Source organism: Anopheles nili, chromosome 2 (assembly GCF_943737925.1).
Source record: "Anopheles nili chromosome 2, idAnoNiliSN_F5_01, whole genome shotgun sequence".
Taxonomy (NCBI): Eukaryota; Metazoa; Arthropoda; class Insecta; order Diptera; family Culicidae; genus Anopheles; species Anopheles nili.
The window spans coordinates 14,256,320-14,271,895 of NC_071291.1; the positions used below are offsets into that span (position 1 = coordinate 14,256,320).

Sequence of the window (15,576 nt, forward strand, 5' to 3'; positions counted from 1 at the left end):
TGTAGAATGCTGTAAAATAGAACGCTGAAATCATAAAGTTCGAACAGCTGTCATGGTTGCGCTTTAAATGATTCCCAGCAAACAGGATATGGGTCTCCAATGCACGCGCGCCTCGTAATGGCATGTTGAAATTATTATACACCCCCATTATGCTGAAATAATTTGTCCGCGAGATTTATAGACGCCGTGCGCGCATAAAGGCACCCCATTCGGGTGATTTTATGTACATCGTGCGGAACCGCTCCGTCCATTTCCGATATTTACGAGCCCCTTCGCGAATTTACTCCATTTTTATTCCGGCATTCCGTTTCCGCCGTGTCCCAGCCTTCGCTGTCCATCATCGGGATGACTGGAACCTGGGATTACATCGCCACCCTCGGTGGCACGCTCGCAAAGGAATGCGTGCGGTGGCACAAGGCGGGCCGGCCTTTTATTTTCAATTTCCATTACGAGTAATGAACGGTTTTGGGGTAATTCAATAATAAACTCATTTCGGTCGGTCCATTTCGCATTCCGGCCTTTCGATTACCCTTTCGCGGCTTGTTTATCATTTTTGTGTGTGTGTGTGCCTTCTCTCCCACCATCTGAAACTCCGAACAAAACGATCGCGATGGGGTGAGATACAACGAGCTGGAAATGCATCCCCTGCACCAACGCCAACAGTCATCGATGGCTTCACGCTTACCGCTAATGGGGTTCGTTTGTAATCGGCCTTCTTATTGCACCGAGCGACGTTTATCTTGCGTTTGCCCTCATCGAAGCCGTTAATCGAAATCCCCAAAATCGAAATCTTGAGCGTTCGGGGGGTTTTTTTATCTTCTTCCAACTACGCGATGGAAAACAACTCCCATTTGAGGCACGATCGAACGATCGCGCGGCACAGGAACAACGGGCGGGCCGGTTCCAGTGGACATTTTGGTGTTTTATTTCACATTTTCTTCCATTTCCTTCCCGCGCACCGGCGGGTTATTGCTTTCCCACATAATAACAATAATATTACGCTCGATTATTCACCGCGTGCCAGGTCGTTTGGCTGTTTTACTGTTATGTCACGACGAGCAGCTGACCCAACGCCGGTAGCTTTCGTAATGGTGATGATAACAATTATGAATAATGACGAACAAGGGCCATCGAGCCGGTGTCGGGACATCATGCTGGACATGTACGGGGGGGGGGGGGGCCCATTGCCCATTGTTCGAGGTTGTTTGTTAAAGTTGCAGCAAAAGCGTGGAATAATCTTGCAATTGTACTGCTGCTCGCGGTACGTGCGATGCAGCTCAAAATCGATATCTGGGGGACGTTGCTGTCACAATCGAAAGAAATGGGAGGACAAATGAATGGGTTTTTTTTCGACATGTTCGCAAGAAACCGTTGTGTGAAACCTATTTCCTTTTCTGTTCACTTTATCACATTGAACTCATTTAAGTTCAAAAATCGAATCGAAAAATAGGGATAATATGTTGGATGAGAAAAATCCTTACTCCAAGAGCTCCGTTGTGGTAGACCTGTGTAGCAATGGTGGAGCATTTCCCTTCGAGCCGTTCGATCGTTTTTCCCCACCGCTTAGATCTATCCCTCGCATTGGCTGCAATGTACCAGTTTAATGGAGAAGAAATAAAAACCCGCCTAGTACAAGCAGGGTCACACTGGGACACACGGACACGGGAAGAGCATCGTTTCGAAACAAATTCCATTGCACGAGCATGCAGATGCAGCTCGGCTGATCCGGCAAAGCATGTTCAGCATTTTCCCGCCAGAGCTCATCCACCCCAAATGCCCCAGACCCCAGCCCCGATCGGCGACCTGGGCGCGTCATTTTCGGAGCGTAGTAAATCTTGCTGCACCGTGCGCTCCGTGCGCGCGGTTGTTGCTGTTTAGATTTACAATCGCATCTATTAAAATTATGCAAAAATTGCGCGTCCCCAAGCGCCTCGGTTAACCTCGTTGCGGTGCAATGCAAAATCAGGCCACTGGCGTGGCGCAAACGTGCGCAAAGCGATGGTGAAACGAAACGCGCTCGGAGCCCGCGACGATTCCTCGGAATGGCAACTATTTTCAAAACCCACACCGGCTCGCAGCCCAAACGCCGCACGATCATCGTGAAAATGGGAATTAAATTCATCCTAATTAAAATATGTTACACTTTGCGCACAGCATCCCATCGCATCCGGGCGCTGTTCGCTGTCGGGATTCTCCCGAGCTGAGCCTTCATCGGGCTATCTTCTGCGATCGGGCTGCTGGTGCGTTGCGGTGTCTGGACTTTTCCAATTCCTCGGTACATGTTCTCATTCCGCGTCGCTTTTTTTTCCTCCGTCCATTCCTCCAGCAGTCCAGTTCCATGTTTTTTTTCTCACATGTCGTTTTGTTTGCATATCTAAACTCACATGACTCAATGCCGTGCTCGACAGACGCGCCCGTTTCGCTTTCTCAACCACACTCTTTGCTCTTTCGTTATCTAGCCGCAGTAGAGTTCTATCCACACCGACTTCGATCGCAGGAAGTGTCTCATTAAAAAGGCGAACGGACACAACGGTCCTGATCGATCACAACCGTAACGTTGGCTACCGTTGGTGCGGACTGTTGCAAACACCCTGATAGAATGGCGACACCCGGTGTCGATCGAGCTACCGTCCTGGTTGGGTACATCCCTCTAAGGCACCGCCAGGCTTAAAGGAACGACTCCAACCAGCACTGAGCCAACCACCGCACACGCACTCTCGACGAAGCGGGGCTTTAATTGAAATTCAGCAAGCAAGAACTCCTTCACGACATACGTCCACGCGGACGATCACGAGGACGACGAGGCGCGAGAGAAAAGAAAACCTACACGCGAAAGCTCAGACGCGGGCCAGCGAGTCGAACGGCGGTCCCAGGTCCGGCTACCAAAACCCAAACCGCAGGAATGACGAATTTAAACAAGCTCAAGGTGGTCGTCATTGGCAGCGCCAAAGTGGGCAAATCAGGTAAGCGTAAGCGTAGGGCCGAAGCGGGTTGGAATCGCTTATTTTTATTTTATGCTCATTGTTACGGTTATCGGTTCGCGTCCCGAGAAGCGCATTTAACGTCGTCTGGGAATGGGCTGGGAATGAGCTGGGAATGTCGCACGTTGCCACCCGCTCGACCGGGGAAATCGATTAGCCTATTTTCATGCCCGGTCCTCGACGAGCCATCGGTCTAATGCAACCGGACTCGGCTGACATTCCGAGCCGCGACGGTCGGTTGGAGTAAAAATTGTAATAACCTAATTGCGCCGGTGTCGTCGCCCAGATGCAACAGGTGCCGGGTCGCATCGGCGGAAAGGCACTTACAGAATTGGAGAAAATGGGGTCTCCCGGTCCGGGGACTTTCCACGGGCGACAGATCCACCGTTGGGATGGATGAAAAGTGACGATCGTGATTAAATGTGGCGCATCGTGCTGATTTGCGTGCATTTCGAACCAACGCAGGTTGGACATTTTCCCTAGTCAAACGAGTCTTTTCTCCCCTCGAATGGATGTGTGTGTGTTTTTCGCACAATTTCCCGTGCTTAATTTATTCATTAAATTCGCGAATCGACCTTGAACGCTCGCCACCTGCGAGTGAAATTTCGTTCGAATACCTCACGGAAACCTTGAACCGAAACGGTGTCACTCGAACCATTAGACCCGTGGTCAGTGAAAACGGTTTCACCGATCGGCACTTCCAAAAGCTGGCCGGGAATGGAGCGCGTACGTACTCGCTGGCGGCATTTTCGATCACGTGCACGTGTAACGGGCCAGACTACGACTCGAGGCCACTTTCTGTGCCGTCGCCGCCACCACCACCGATCGATGCCACCCTTATCTTTATCGGCCGATCGAGGGTGAAAACTCGACGACGGCGACGCTGGACGTCCACCGAAACGGTTCGATTATTGAAGCGTGATAAATCGTAATTAATAATTCGAAAACCCTTCACGCCGGCGCTGGGTCATTAGGGAGCGTCGTGGAATGTGCGGGTGGGTTGCCGGTAGGAGGATAGGGGAGGGGGGGGGGGCGTTCGAACGGAATTCAATGCGTTTCGTTCAACTTCGACCTACATACGCACCTCGTGGGATCTCGCGCAAGCCAACGTGCGAGATCCCTTCGCGAAGGGCACGAGAAGACTTTAAATTAAAACAACTGAAAGGCACCACACCGTGGCACTGGGAGAGTTGGGACGAACGTTGGACGCTTACTTTTTCCTCTTAAAGTGATCAATTTTTTCGATACACTCTCTCGGACGGTGCAGACGGTTGCTTGCTCGATAATAAAGAGATCTGGAAGATTTTTCTTTCATCGAGCCAAAAGGCAAGCAAAATAAGCAGGATCCCCGAAATCGTTCCCAAGGCAAGGCACACCGGGCAAGGAAGAGTCCACATTGGGCGAGGCAACTGGGTGCAGCCTCGACCGGCAGCAAGGAGCACGACGGCGCAACAATGGCGAGATAAATGACGAGCGATTCCACAACCCAATGCGGCCAGTTCACGAAAGTCAAACTGTTACAAATTATGTATACGGACAAACTTTTGTGCCACATGTCTCGGTGGCGGGCCTGCGGTCCGTGATGTCGTTAAGGATTCGTTGGGGTAGCGCTCAATGAATGGAAGTTATCTCGCGCGATGCATCATCCCGGGGGGCTGAGTTTGGTTGTTTTTGGTTAACGGTGCCTGGGAAGGATGTTGCACAACGAATGCGTGACGTCGAACAATGCGCTCTTTCTAACTGAAAATCGCTCCTGATAACATTGTTTGTTGGCCGAGCCTGCCGAGAATTGAAGTACCATGCAAGGGAACTTGTGTACTTGAGTCGCGTGCGAGTCGGTTCACCTGATGTATAGCGGATTGAAGCATGCTCATGCTCAAAATAGGGCTTATGAAACATACCATCAAACGCGCACGATCCGTGGTCAGTTTGAACGCTAACTTCTAAGCCATTTTCACAACGCATCGATGCTCCGATGGTGCACCTATTCGCTAGGGAGATCCGTTATTGGCTAGTACTCGCGAGTCGTCTTGCGTGCGTCATCTCGACGTGCCAGATGAAGTTGATCAACGTTGACCGCACGTTGCTTCCAAAAACGGCAATCATGCCACGTTCCTGCTCCGATCGGCAGCTGCCGCTATTTCGACAGCTTTACTCGGCTTCCACCAAGAACCGGAATGAACCGAGCTCGTCGAGTTTCACCGCCACCAAACGGCGACATCTATGGTCTGAGCTGGAGCTTGCGTGAAGCCACCATAAACGTAGCGTTCGGTTTCGATGTGAGGGCGCGACCTGCTAGAAGCCAACCGCGGTAGGGCAACGTTCTCGTGGTTCCCTTTTTCGAGAACAATTTCACCATTCTACCCACCCGAGCAGGGCCCTTGCAAGACGTGTGTACGCGTCCATCAATCGCCAGCACGTCAACAGCACCGAGCGCCGAAGGCCATCCGGGAGATCCTTACCGAAAAAGGGCGTGCTAGCAGACGTGTGGAATAATGCACTAATGGTACGCTTTACATTCCACAGCCGTCACGGTGCGTTACCTCACGAAGCGTTACATTGGCGAGTACAGTTCGGCGCGAGGTAAGCAAGAATGCGTCCGGGGATTCTGTCCAGAATTCGCGACGAAGGTTCAATATGCTTGATACGATCTTTTCGCTTGCAGACTTCCTCTACCGGCACAGTGTCACCTACGATAATATTACGACCGAGGTGGAGATCATGGACACTTCCCGATGTGATGTAAGTTTAGCGCAGTCAGTGTCCTGTAACGTCAGCGAGTTTACGTTGTGCGGTTTCGTTTCAGAAACGTGGCTGCTTGTACGAGCATCTGCGCTGGGGTGATGCGTTCGTGGTCGTCTACTCGATCTGTGATAAAGCGAGCTTCGAGGAGGCGGCCGACTATCTGCAGCAGCTGACCAAGCTGAAGCTACCCTCGTATTACACGCTGCTCTTGCTGGGAAATAAAAGCGATCTGGATCATGCGAGGTAATGATGCGTCTCTTCAAAACCCTCAAGAATCTCCTCCAAGGCAGATGCGTCGAGAAACGGATTTCTTATGCGTTCTTTCTCGTTTATTTCGCAGGGAAATTTCAGTAAACGACGGCCAGGAGCTGTCGTTCCGTTACTCGTGTCAGTTCTACGAGGTTTCGGCCGCGGAAAACTTCGCAGGAGTATCGCTGGCGTTCCACTCGCTGATACGTGAGGCGCGCTCGACGCAGCTTTTCCGGGCGCTGCCCATGCGGAGGAAACTTGGCGTGAACAGTGTCTCGAAAGCGCTCGGTAACATCTTCGGCAAGAATAGCAAAGGTGAACGAAAGAAACGTCCATCGCTTAGTATATGACATCCGCCGGTCACTACTAGCGCCTACGGCGTCTCGAACGACACGAGCCATCGAAAAGCAGCCCTTCCTTAGAAAAGCAGCATTTTTTTTTATTTACGATTTTTATCTTCTTTTTGTACATATGTACCTTATCGAACGAGAAAAAAAAAGATTCCGGTTCTAGCCAAGGAACTTGTAGGATGTAGAATTTGGACTAGGATTTATAGCAACTAGCATCTGTGAGAGAAATACAGCCATTCCTGGGGGATTATCCCTCGCCCTTGTAGCATGTAAGACATTTCATCTGCGGTTGACAGTGTTGGATTTGTAATGTGCATGAATTATCCTTCGGCCGACATTTCGGCAAAGTTTTATCAGCTCGAAGTTGCATTGCGTTCCTATAGGCATATTCGATTATGTAACTCTATCAGCAACACGTACACACCGTTTATATGGTAACATCTACAAATTCTAACCAGGAATGAACAAAGGTTTGTTCAACATATTTAAGAAAATTGCAAAAGTGTGAACCAAACGTTGTACAATAATTGGAAATTACATTCAAGGGAACTGATATTCCTACTTGGTACCATAGTATGTAAATCAAGAAAGAAAACTATCGGTACTATCCATTACATGTAAGAGTTATTGCATTTTATAAAAGCTAAGCAAACACTATCTCGCGAAATGTATGCCTGATTCCCGAGAATAAGAACGTAGAACATTTCAATTACTTTTTAAAATAAATTGTGTGCGGACGGACTGAATGCAAGGTTCTAAACGTTACAATAAAACTATTGCAGTTGCATGTGGAGCATGCGGTACGGAAAATAGCAACACATTCAACATGAACAAAAAATAATAACACAAGGATAATTAAAAATACCAAAATCGTATGAAAGAAAGTAAATAGTAATCTGAACAGTGAGCTGAATTCAGATACTTTATAAAAAAATGAAAATAGGATAATTTTAGCGGGGAGAAAATTTTGAAAAGATTATCTAGATAAATCGCGATTCTAGCGACAGGCAACACTGCCGCCATTTAATTCGCCAAACCAATTGTCAACCGAACTCCCACAGATAGTGGTGGACGAGCAAGGATCATTACTTAAGCCGCAATAAGTAGGTTATTCTTTTTGATGATCAATTTATATTTTCTGTACCGAAATAAACAAAAATTGTTGCTGCATGTTTTTCAATAAAATTGTTGTATATTTTAATGTTTATATGATGCCTGAAATAGTCATAAATGCTGCAATCTTTGAATGAAAGCCGTTGGGACAGAAGATTTGGTCATGGGAGTTTCTACGGGCTGTAATATGTCTGGTTGGCTAGCAGCATCTTTGCGAGTATTTTAAAATCAATCCATTGGCCTACATTTGACCAGAGAGACATTGACAACTCCAAAGGTGTGCTCAGCTATCTGCATTCGTTCGTATGCTTCTGGTACATAGGAAAGCCGCATTGTTGTGTATGTCATCTTCGTTTATCTTCAGTCTGATGAGTGGACACCTGTGTCTGAGTTTACCATTCCTATTTTGTCATCGTTTCCACAATTTTTTAGAGTATGCTAGTAAAGAATCAGTTATATTCAACATCAGTAATAAAATTTCAAAACTGCAGGAGCAATCGTTCCGCAAGTGTACGGATTGGAGTTTACTTTAATGGCCGGATCGGATTATTCGTTCCTGTTTGAAGTGCCCATCCCTATCAGCCAGTCGAGTTGGAAAATCTGTGAACGGTGATATTAAATCGAAAAAAATTGGAAATGAATCCGTTAGACGGGAGAAACGTTTTCCAAACTAGAAAATAGTAGAACTAGGTTGTAAAGTGCTGATTCAAATATAAGTACTGCCAGAAGCTACTCCGTAAAAAGCGGAAAAGTTTTCCGTCCGTACGGTATCTTGTACGGGAAACGGCGAGAAGGAATTGAAGGCGCGTTAGAAAGAGAGAGTGGCGCGTGTGTGTCACCGTTCCTCAAAGGAGGATCGATTGCCATCTCGCTCCCGCACGTTTGTGGCAACGCGGTTCTGCAGCTCGTTAGCCGGGGGTTTGAGCGTGACGGACATCAGGAAGGAGTGGAGTAGAAGGCAAGAAACGCTCGTTCGTTCGTCGCATCGCTGAAATGGAACCGCCAACAGCAGAAGCAGTCCTGCAAGGCGTTTTCACCCTGTACAATGATCCGAATAAAGTGGAAAAGGAGAAAGCCTCGAAGTGGTTGGAGGAGTTTCAAAAATCGGTAAGTGTCGTCCGATCACCGTTTTCAGCTACGGACCCTGCTGGCTGGCTGGCCGGGCGCAATACGCAAACCATCAAGGTCTGTGGTGTGAAGGAACTCTCGTTCTCGATAGCCGTCTCGCTCTCGCTCACAATCAGCATCATAACCTCAAAGAAGGGTTTGTTCTGGAACATTTCTGGTCGTTTGCAACGTTCGCGCTCGCATACATCGCAAATGCGAAACTATACGACTTTTCGTGAAAAAATACGTTTTGTATGGCAAATTATATGAAGCCGTTGGGATGCATGACCAAGAAAATGGGGATATTTCGCCCATATCCGAAGCAGGATTCACTACTACTCATTTACCCGCCAGTTGAAGGTCATCGAAGTGTTTTGAATTATTCGCTTTACGAAGTCACCCGCCAGCATGGAATGCATCACAGGATGTTTGCTTTATTTGTTTCATTTGATTCATTCTCGTTGTAGATCCATTCCTGGAAGATTGCCGATGAGTTGCTGCGGCAGAAACATGATCTTAACTCCTGCACGTTCGCCGCGCAGACGATGCGCAACAAAATTCAGAATAGCTTCCACGAGCTGCCTGAAACCGCTCACGAATCCCTGCGGCAGTCACTGGTAGAGCATCTTAGCCACATTACGATAGAAACGAAATCGGTCATCGTAACGCAGCTTTCGCTGGCCCTGGCCGATCTTGCGCTGCTTATGTCTTCCTGGCATAAACCGGTCGCGACACTGCTGCAACGCTTCTCAAACAACCCGAACATGATGTACGCCCTGATTGAACTCTTGACACTCATCCCGGAGGAGGTGAACTCGCGGCATCTGCGGCTGGGCGCGAACCGGCGGAAAGAGATTCTACTTGACCTGGAATCCGACTCTACCCTGGTCGGCGAGTATTTGACAATGTGCCTGGTGAACGGCAACGAGAACGAGCTGCTTCGGTCCAAGATTCTGAAGTGTTTTACCTCATGGGTGCAAATCAATGCATTTAAGTTGCCAGAGATCTGCGACAGTATGATCATCGTGTACTGCTTCCAGCTGCTAAGTAGCGCCGGCACCAGTCCGGACCTGCACGAATCGGCGACGGATTGTCTGTGTTCGCTGCTGCTTTGTATGGAGCTGAACAATTCGCGCGGTGGTTTGGACGAAAAGCTCTTCGGTGGCATCATGTGCCTGGAGGAGGCGTACAACATGTCCGTCGCGCAGGAGGATTTGGACAAATCGATGAACCTGTGCCGGTTGTTCACGGTGCTGGTGGAGAGTAACCTGACGCGAATGGTGGCCTTATCGGATGGAGAGAACCCGCACTACTCCGTCAAGTCGCTGGACCTGGTGCTAAATTGCGTTGGGCACTACGATTACGAGGTAGCCGAGATTACCTTCAATATGTGGTATCGATTGAGTGAGGATCTGTACCAGCGGGACAACTACCTGCTCAATTCGCACTTCAAGCCGTACGTGGAGCGTCTAGTAGCGGCGCTGTATAAGCATTCGCAACTCGATGCGGACCACGACGGTCTGGTGGAGGAGGGAGGATCCTTCAAGGTAGGCTAAAGCAATCCCCATACCACGAACGCCAAATAAACTGACAATCCATTTATTTGTTCGATTTCAGGACTTCCGGTTCAAGGTTTCAGAAATCATCAAGGACGTCGTATTTATCATCAGCTCGATAAGCTGCTTCAAGCAGATGTTTATGATTCTGCAAAGCCCCAACGTGACGTGGGAATCGAGCGAGTCGGCGCTGTTTATAATGCAGAACGTAGCGCGAAACATCCTGCCGTAAGTAGTGCCTGGCCAATTGTTTGCTCGCTTAGCGTTGAACATAGGGTCCAGTTTTTGGTTCTGCTACTTCTAGCGCTTATTATTCTGCTTGGGCCCGCTTGGTTGCCTGCCGTACACGGTAGTCCTCCCGTCTGCGGATTGGCTGACCATTGTCAGGGAGGGTTTCTGTTTGCGGTGCGGTGCCACCTGCACTGTAGCAATAATAGCAAAGGGAGTAGGACAATCGAAAACGAGGGTTTAGTTAGAAGTGTAGCATGCATTTGTTGATCTAACTAGCATTTGATCTGAGCAGCATTACTACTTTCCTTTACTCCCTCTCCTCGTTATCACACCACATCACTTGCTCCCGGCGATGGAATCGGACACAATTTTAATGTACTTTTGCGATTTGTGTTATTTGGATCTTCTAGAGAGATTATGGAATTGGGAGAGCGTGAGATACCAACGTCGAGGTTCAACCAGCTTTGGTGATTAAAATTGGCTGCTAGCGACATGGTTTAAGGGTTACATATGGTTTTTTTATTTTCTCTCTCCCCCCTTCCATTGTAGTGAGGAGAGCGAGGTGGTACCAAAGGTGGTGGAGGCGATCCTGAATCTACCAGAGAACTGCCACATCGCGATCCGCTACACCTCGATCAACATACTCGGCGAGCTGTGCGACTGGATCGACTCAAACCCGGAAACGCTGCAGCCGGTGCTGAACTTTCTACTGTGTGCGTTGCAGCAGAAGAACGGGTTGGCCACGGCGGCTGCAAATTCGCTGCAATCGATTTGCTCGACGTGCAAAAAGCACATGCTCGGACACATTAGCGGCCTGATGGAGATCGCGCGCTGTCTTGACAGTTTCGACATCCAGACAGACTCCGCGATCGGTCTGCTGAAGGGAATATCCACCATCATCGGACGTCTACCTGCCGCCCAGTTGACCCCAGCCATGCAGGAGCTGTGCAGCTTCCAGGTGGAAGCGCTCAGCCGATTGACGAACGGGGACGACGACGGGCTGGACGGCAAAAAGTGCCGGTCTGATCCGGCATTCTGGCTAGATCGGTTAGCAGCCATCTACCGGCACGTTAGTCCGACCGTGCGGAGCAATGAAGTGAACCCGTGCTCGTTTGTCATCATCAACAACTGGAACGTACTTTCTCGTGCGCTGGAACGATATAAGAACGATTCCAAAATCATGGAGCGCATTGTGCGATGCATCCGGTACGCCATACGGTGTATCGGGAAGCAGGCCATGCCCATACTCGAGCCACTCGTGAAGCAAATCATCACCATCTACTCGGGGCACAATCACAGCTGTTTGCTGTATCTCGGCAGCATTCTGGTGGACGAGTTTGCGTTCGAGGATGGCTGCACACAAGGGCTGCTCAACATGCTGCAGGCGTTCATCGAGCCCACATTCGGGGTGCTGCAAATGGAGAACGGCCTCAAGAACCACCCGGACATGGTGGACGACTTCTTCCGGCTGGCGACGCGTTTCATCCAAAGGGCACCAATACAGTTCCTGCAGTCGCCGCTCGTCACTCCGATCATCCAGTGCGGCCTGTTGGCGTGCACGCTCGATCACCGGGATGCCAACATATCTGTGATGCGGTTCTTCTGCAGTCTGCTGCGCCATGATCGACCCAACGATCTGGAACCGATCGTGCAATCGATATTAGCGTCGCACGGCGAGGCGCTTATTATGAACTTGCTGTACGCGTCCGTCTTTTGTCTGCACTCGTACATGCTCTCGGATGTGGCGGACGTGTTTGTCGAAATCAAGCAGCACAGCCCGCACCAGCTGGAGGAGTACGTGAAAAAGGCGGTTGATTCGCTGCCGAAAAAGAACAGCGGCGGTTCGGTCACGGTGACGCACGAACAGATGGTGCAATTCGTGTCGAACGTGGTCAAGTAAGTGTATGCTCTAGTGGTATCGCGTTGTTAGTGTATTCCATTGGTTTATTTTTTATTTTATCTTTTTTTAGCTCTCAGACACCGCGGGCCACGACGCAGCTACTGCAAGATTTCGCCCGGCTTTATCGATAGATGGGCTGTGCTGTAACGGCAATCGAATGCGACTGATACAGCTAGTGGGTGCCCCGAAGCTAGTTCTCTAGTGCAAGAGTAGCTGAATACCCTGTGTTGATAGTGAAGCAAAAAGGATTGTAAATAGATTTAGACTCCTTACAGTTAGTGCGTTCGTATTGTATAAGATTTCCAAACCGGGAAAGTGTTTTAAGCGAACAAAGGCACGACGGACGAACATGCTGAATTTATGTGGCGGTGGACTTCAGTGTTCACATAAGACGATGGCGGCGACGTGCGACATAATCATGTGGCGTAGGAAAGTTGAAAGTGTGCGATAATCGCACGGAAGATATTAACGAAAACATATTTCAAATAATTAACAAATTCAAATGTAACACCGAGTCGTCCTGTAGGCAATAAGCGATCCAAAACAACCGAAGACGCTTCTTGAAATGCATGTGCTGCGTTTACCAAGCCAGCAGCAACTCTTTCTCCGGTTTCTGTAAAGAGATGGCGCGAAAGGACACTAAAGTTGTGCCCTTTTCTCAATCCGTTTTATTTTGACTACCATGATAAAAGTGATTATAAATCGATCGTTGATGTACAGCTATGGAAGTATGGTAGTTTCACTTTGTTATGTTGGATTTATTTTGACCACAATGGAACTTGCGCGGTACGTATGCGAAAACAGACAAAAAACACGATTATTCGAAACAACATGAAAACCTCGTATAAACAACATTTTCTACTCAACTCACCTTGTTAACGCTTATCACGGATTCATCTTTCGAGTATTGTAAGTTTATTTGACTGTCCCATGGGATAAGTTTAACTGTGATATGTTGTACTGTTTCTAGATACGTTAAGCACTGCACATAACTTGGAGTGCTAATGCTGCTCTTTGAAAGTAGATACAATATATTCTTAGTTACAAAAGCACTTCTCCGACTATTTACTTCAGTTTGTGGTAAGCCGGGAAGTTTGAATATCAATTGTAATACAATACACGCTAGCACGCTGGAGGTTGGATTTCGAAACAATGATTCGAAAAACTACCAAATTCATAGGTCGCAGGCCTATGGCCGATTTGACGTAAACATTCGAATTTGAATCTGCAATCAGCTGATTTTGACATCCGCCATGAACGAGAATAAACAGTAAACAAATTCACCGACCGGTTTTTGATTGTGTTACATATTGTGAGCGAAAATGCTTCGTTTACGAGTGCTTTATCGTACAATGTGCCAAAAAGTTGTGAAAGAAAATTTGTCCGTTTTAGAAACAGCTCGTCTTTATGCGCCTCACCTAGGTAGGATGAATGCTACGTTTCGAACACGTGTTTGCAATTAAACGACCGTTTCTTTTTATAGGCGTTGATTATAAAGTGGTGCACAAATGGTTGGTTAAACATCCAGATTTAATGGAGTTGGAAAAGGAAGAAACAGTGAGGAAATTGAGTTACCTGAAGTACGTGTACATACCTCCGCAAGAAATCTTAGAAAAACCCAGCATTTTGTTCAATCATTTGATAACGATTGAAAATCGCACTACAATTTTGAGGGAATGTGGCATGGTAGAAGCACTAACGTTAACCGTCATCGAGAGCTATATCAAACTGGTGCGTAAAAACGTCGACGTTCTAAAACGCCACAATTTGATTCCGAAAGACCTCAATATGTATGAGCAACTGCAGCGTCAGTTCGAATGTCCTGTCGAACCGAAGCTTCACTGGGACGATCAAACGCTGCTGCAAGAAATGCGAATTGCGTTCTTTAATGAGTTCCTTGCGAAGCGGCTGGATTTAAGCACAGCTGACCTGGAGAAATTGTGGAGATCGTATTCTAAGATTAAACACAAAAGCTTCGGGCATACCCAGCGCGTTATTGATATTCTGCAATACGATTATAAGTTCAGCCGTGACAAATTGGTTGCCAATTTGTACCTCTTGCATGCGGATCCGGAAAACTTGCTGCGTTTTCCCGAAGAAGTACCAACGATCGGTGGAGTCGACCTGAAGGAGGTCGTAGCAAAGTATCCCAAAGTGATGATGGTGAATCACAGTTCCGTTACTAGGGTTATCGAAATTTTGAACCAGCTTAACATACCGGACATCGAGGTGCTGAAGTGTTTATCCGTGCTTACGCTATCACCGAAAACGATCCAATACCGGCTTGAGCGGCTAAAGAATGTGAAAGAGTTTGAGGTGCTGACGAAGCATCCGCGAGTTCTAAAATTGATACAATACCAAACGAAGGCCACAATACGATTGGAGTACTTGCAACAACTTAAGGTGCGCTGCGCCTCGCTGGACGTACTGTCGAGTAATGCTCACAATTTCGAGAGGTGACTTTAGCTGCATGTAATTATCACTCGTAATCAATCATCTGCAATAAAATTCCATATTTTTTTCTCCAGGTACGTTCGGGAAGGGTGCGATCGAACGAAAGGCAAAGATACGGGCCACTTTCTGAAGCACATATTCAAAGAAAGCGGTGAAATCGCGCTACAAAAGCTGAAACGCCACCCTAATTGGTTTCACGTACCGATCGTGCAAATGCAGGATACTGTACAGGCGCTGCTAAACAAAAAGTACTCTCTGGAAGACATCCTCAACAATGTTCACATCTTACTCTACCCACTGTAAGTATCTATAGGTTTTGCTTGTATTGTCGAACTGTTCCGAGTAATAATAATATCTGTTCTTTTTTTTGTGTTCATGTTTGCCTGTAGAAATCGGATAGAAGAGAAACTCTTCGCGCTTACCAACGACGATCAGAAGCTACAAGACGAACTGGGTGTCGAATTTTACAGAGCTAACAAATCGCAATTGCTGGCACTGGCGCTTTATCTGGTGGAGTTAGATTTCCACTTCACCGGCGACGGAGTGTGGCCGGAGCAGATGCAACAGAGTGATTCAAGCTCCTCGATTAACGTAGAACTCCCGGCTAGCTTGAGTAATGAATACAAATTTGGAAAGAAACCTCCCAGCCCCTCCGGATAGTTGTTAAAATATAAGAGAATGGAAAGTAGATATAGACTTGTTAAGGAATAAAGTGAACTAGTGTGATTTTTCTAGAGTTTCTTTTCTTGATGATTCTTAAAACGGGCTGAGCGCTCTAGCAACCAAAGAAGCCCTGAATTCAAACCCATATTAAATTACGAATTTATTTTCAACACGAAAGAATTCGTAAATGATTAAAATTAAGGTTCCGTAAAGCGTTTGAAGCCCTG

At 47.7% G+C, this 15,576-nt stretch overlaps 3 protein-coding genes across 3 annotated transcripts; all 3 read left to right on the forward strand.

The window, feature by feature from the left end:
* The first annotated feature begins 2,902 nt into the window (after positions 1–2,902).
* LOC128721025 (ras-related and estrogen-regulated growth inhibitor-like) lies at positions 2,903–6,325 on the forward strand. Its single transcript, XM_053814729.1, has 5 exons — positions 2,903–2,963; positions 5,508–5,564; positions 5,647–5,723; positions 5,788–5,969; positions 6,067–6,325. Exons 1-5 carry the CDS (start codon positions 2,903–2,905, stop codon positions 6,323–6,325), a joined length of 636 nt encoding a protein of 211 aa, XP_053670704.1.
* A 2,106-nt stretch (positions 6,326–8,431) lies between these two features.
* LOC128730284 (transportin-3) lies at positions 8,432–13,479 on the forward strand. The gene is made up of 6 exons (XM_053823321.1): positions 8,432–8,545; positions 9,013–10,092; positions 10,163–10,329; positions 10,743–10,799; positions 10,882–12,228; positions 12,303–13,479. Exons 1-6 carry the CDS (start codon positions 8,432–8,434, stop codon positions 12,361–12,363), a joined length of 2,826 nt encoding a protein of 941 aa, XP_053679296.1. The 3' UTR covers positions 12,364–13,479.
* Positions 13,480–13,554: 75 nt separating this feature from the next.
* LOC128730303 (transcription termination factor 5, mitochondrial) lies at positions 13,555–15,346 on the forward strand. Its single transcript, XM_053823346.1, has 4 exons — positions 13,555–13,654; positions 13,716–14,688; positions 14,761–14,985; positions 15,076–15,346. The coding sequence occupies exons 1-4, from the start codon at positions 13,555–13,557 to the stop codon at positions 15,344–15,346; spliced, it is 1,569 nt and encodes a 522-aa protein (XP_053679321.1).
* Positions 15,347–15,576: the final 230 nt, after the last annotated feature.

Coding starts and splice junctions, on each gene's coding strand:
- LOC128730284 (XM_053823321.1), top strand. CDS start 8,432: ATGGAACCGCCAACAGCAGAAGCAGTCCTGCAAGGCGTTTTCACCCTG. Junction 10,093..10,162: donor AGGAGGGAGGATCCTTCAAG/GTAGGCTAAAGC, acceptor GTTCGATTTCAG/GACTTCCGGTTCAAGGTTTC. Junction 12,229..12,302: donor TTCGTGTCGAACGTGGTCAA/GTAAGTGTATGC, acceptor ATCTTTTTTTAG/CTCTCAGACACCGCGGGCCA.
- LOC128721025 (XM_053814729.1), top strand. CDS start 2,903: ATGACGAATTTAAACAAGCTCAAGGTGGTCGTCATTGGCAGCGCCAAA. Junction 5,565..5,646: donor CGAGTACAGTTCGGCGCGAG/GTAAGCAAGAAT, acceptor TTTCGCTTGCAG/ACTTCCTCTACCGGCACAGT. Junction 5,970..6,066: donor AGCGATCTGGATCATGCGAG/GTAATGATGCGT, acceptor TTTATTTCGCAG/GGAAATTTCAGTAAACGACG.
- LOC128730303 (XM_053823346.1), top strand. CDS start 13,555: ATGCTTCGTTTACGAGTGCTTTATCGTACAATGTGCCAAAAAGTTGTG. Junction 13,655..13,715: donor TCTTTATGCGCCTCACCTAG/GTAGGATGAATG, acceptor TTCTTTTTATAG/GCGTTGATTATAAAGTGGTG. Junction 14,689..14,760: donor AATGCTCACAATTTCGAGAG/GTGACTTTAGCT, acceptor TTTTTTCTCCAG/GTACGTTCGGGAAGGGTGCG.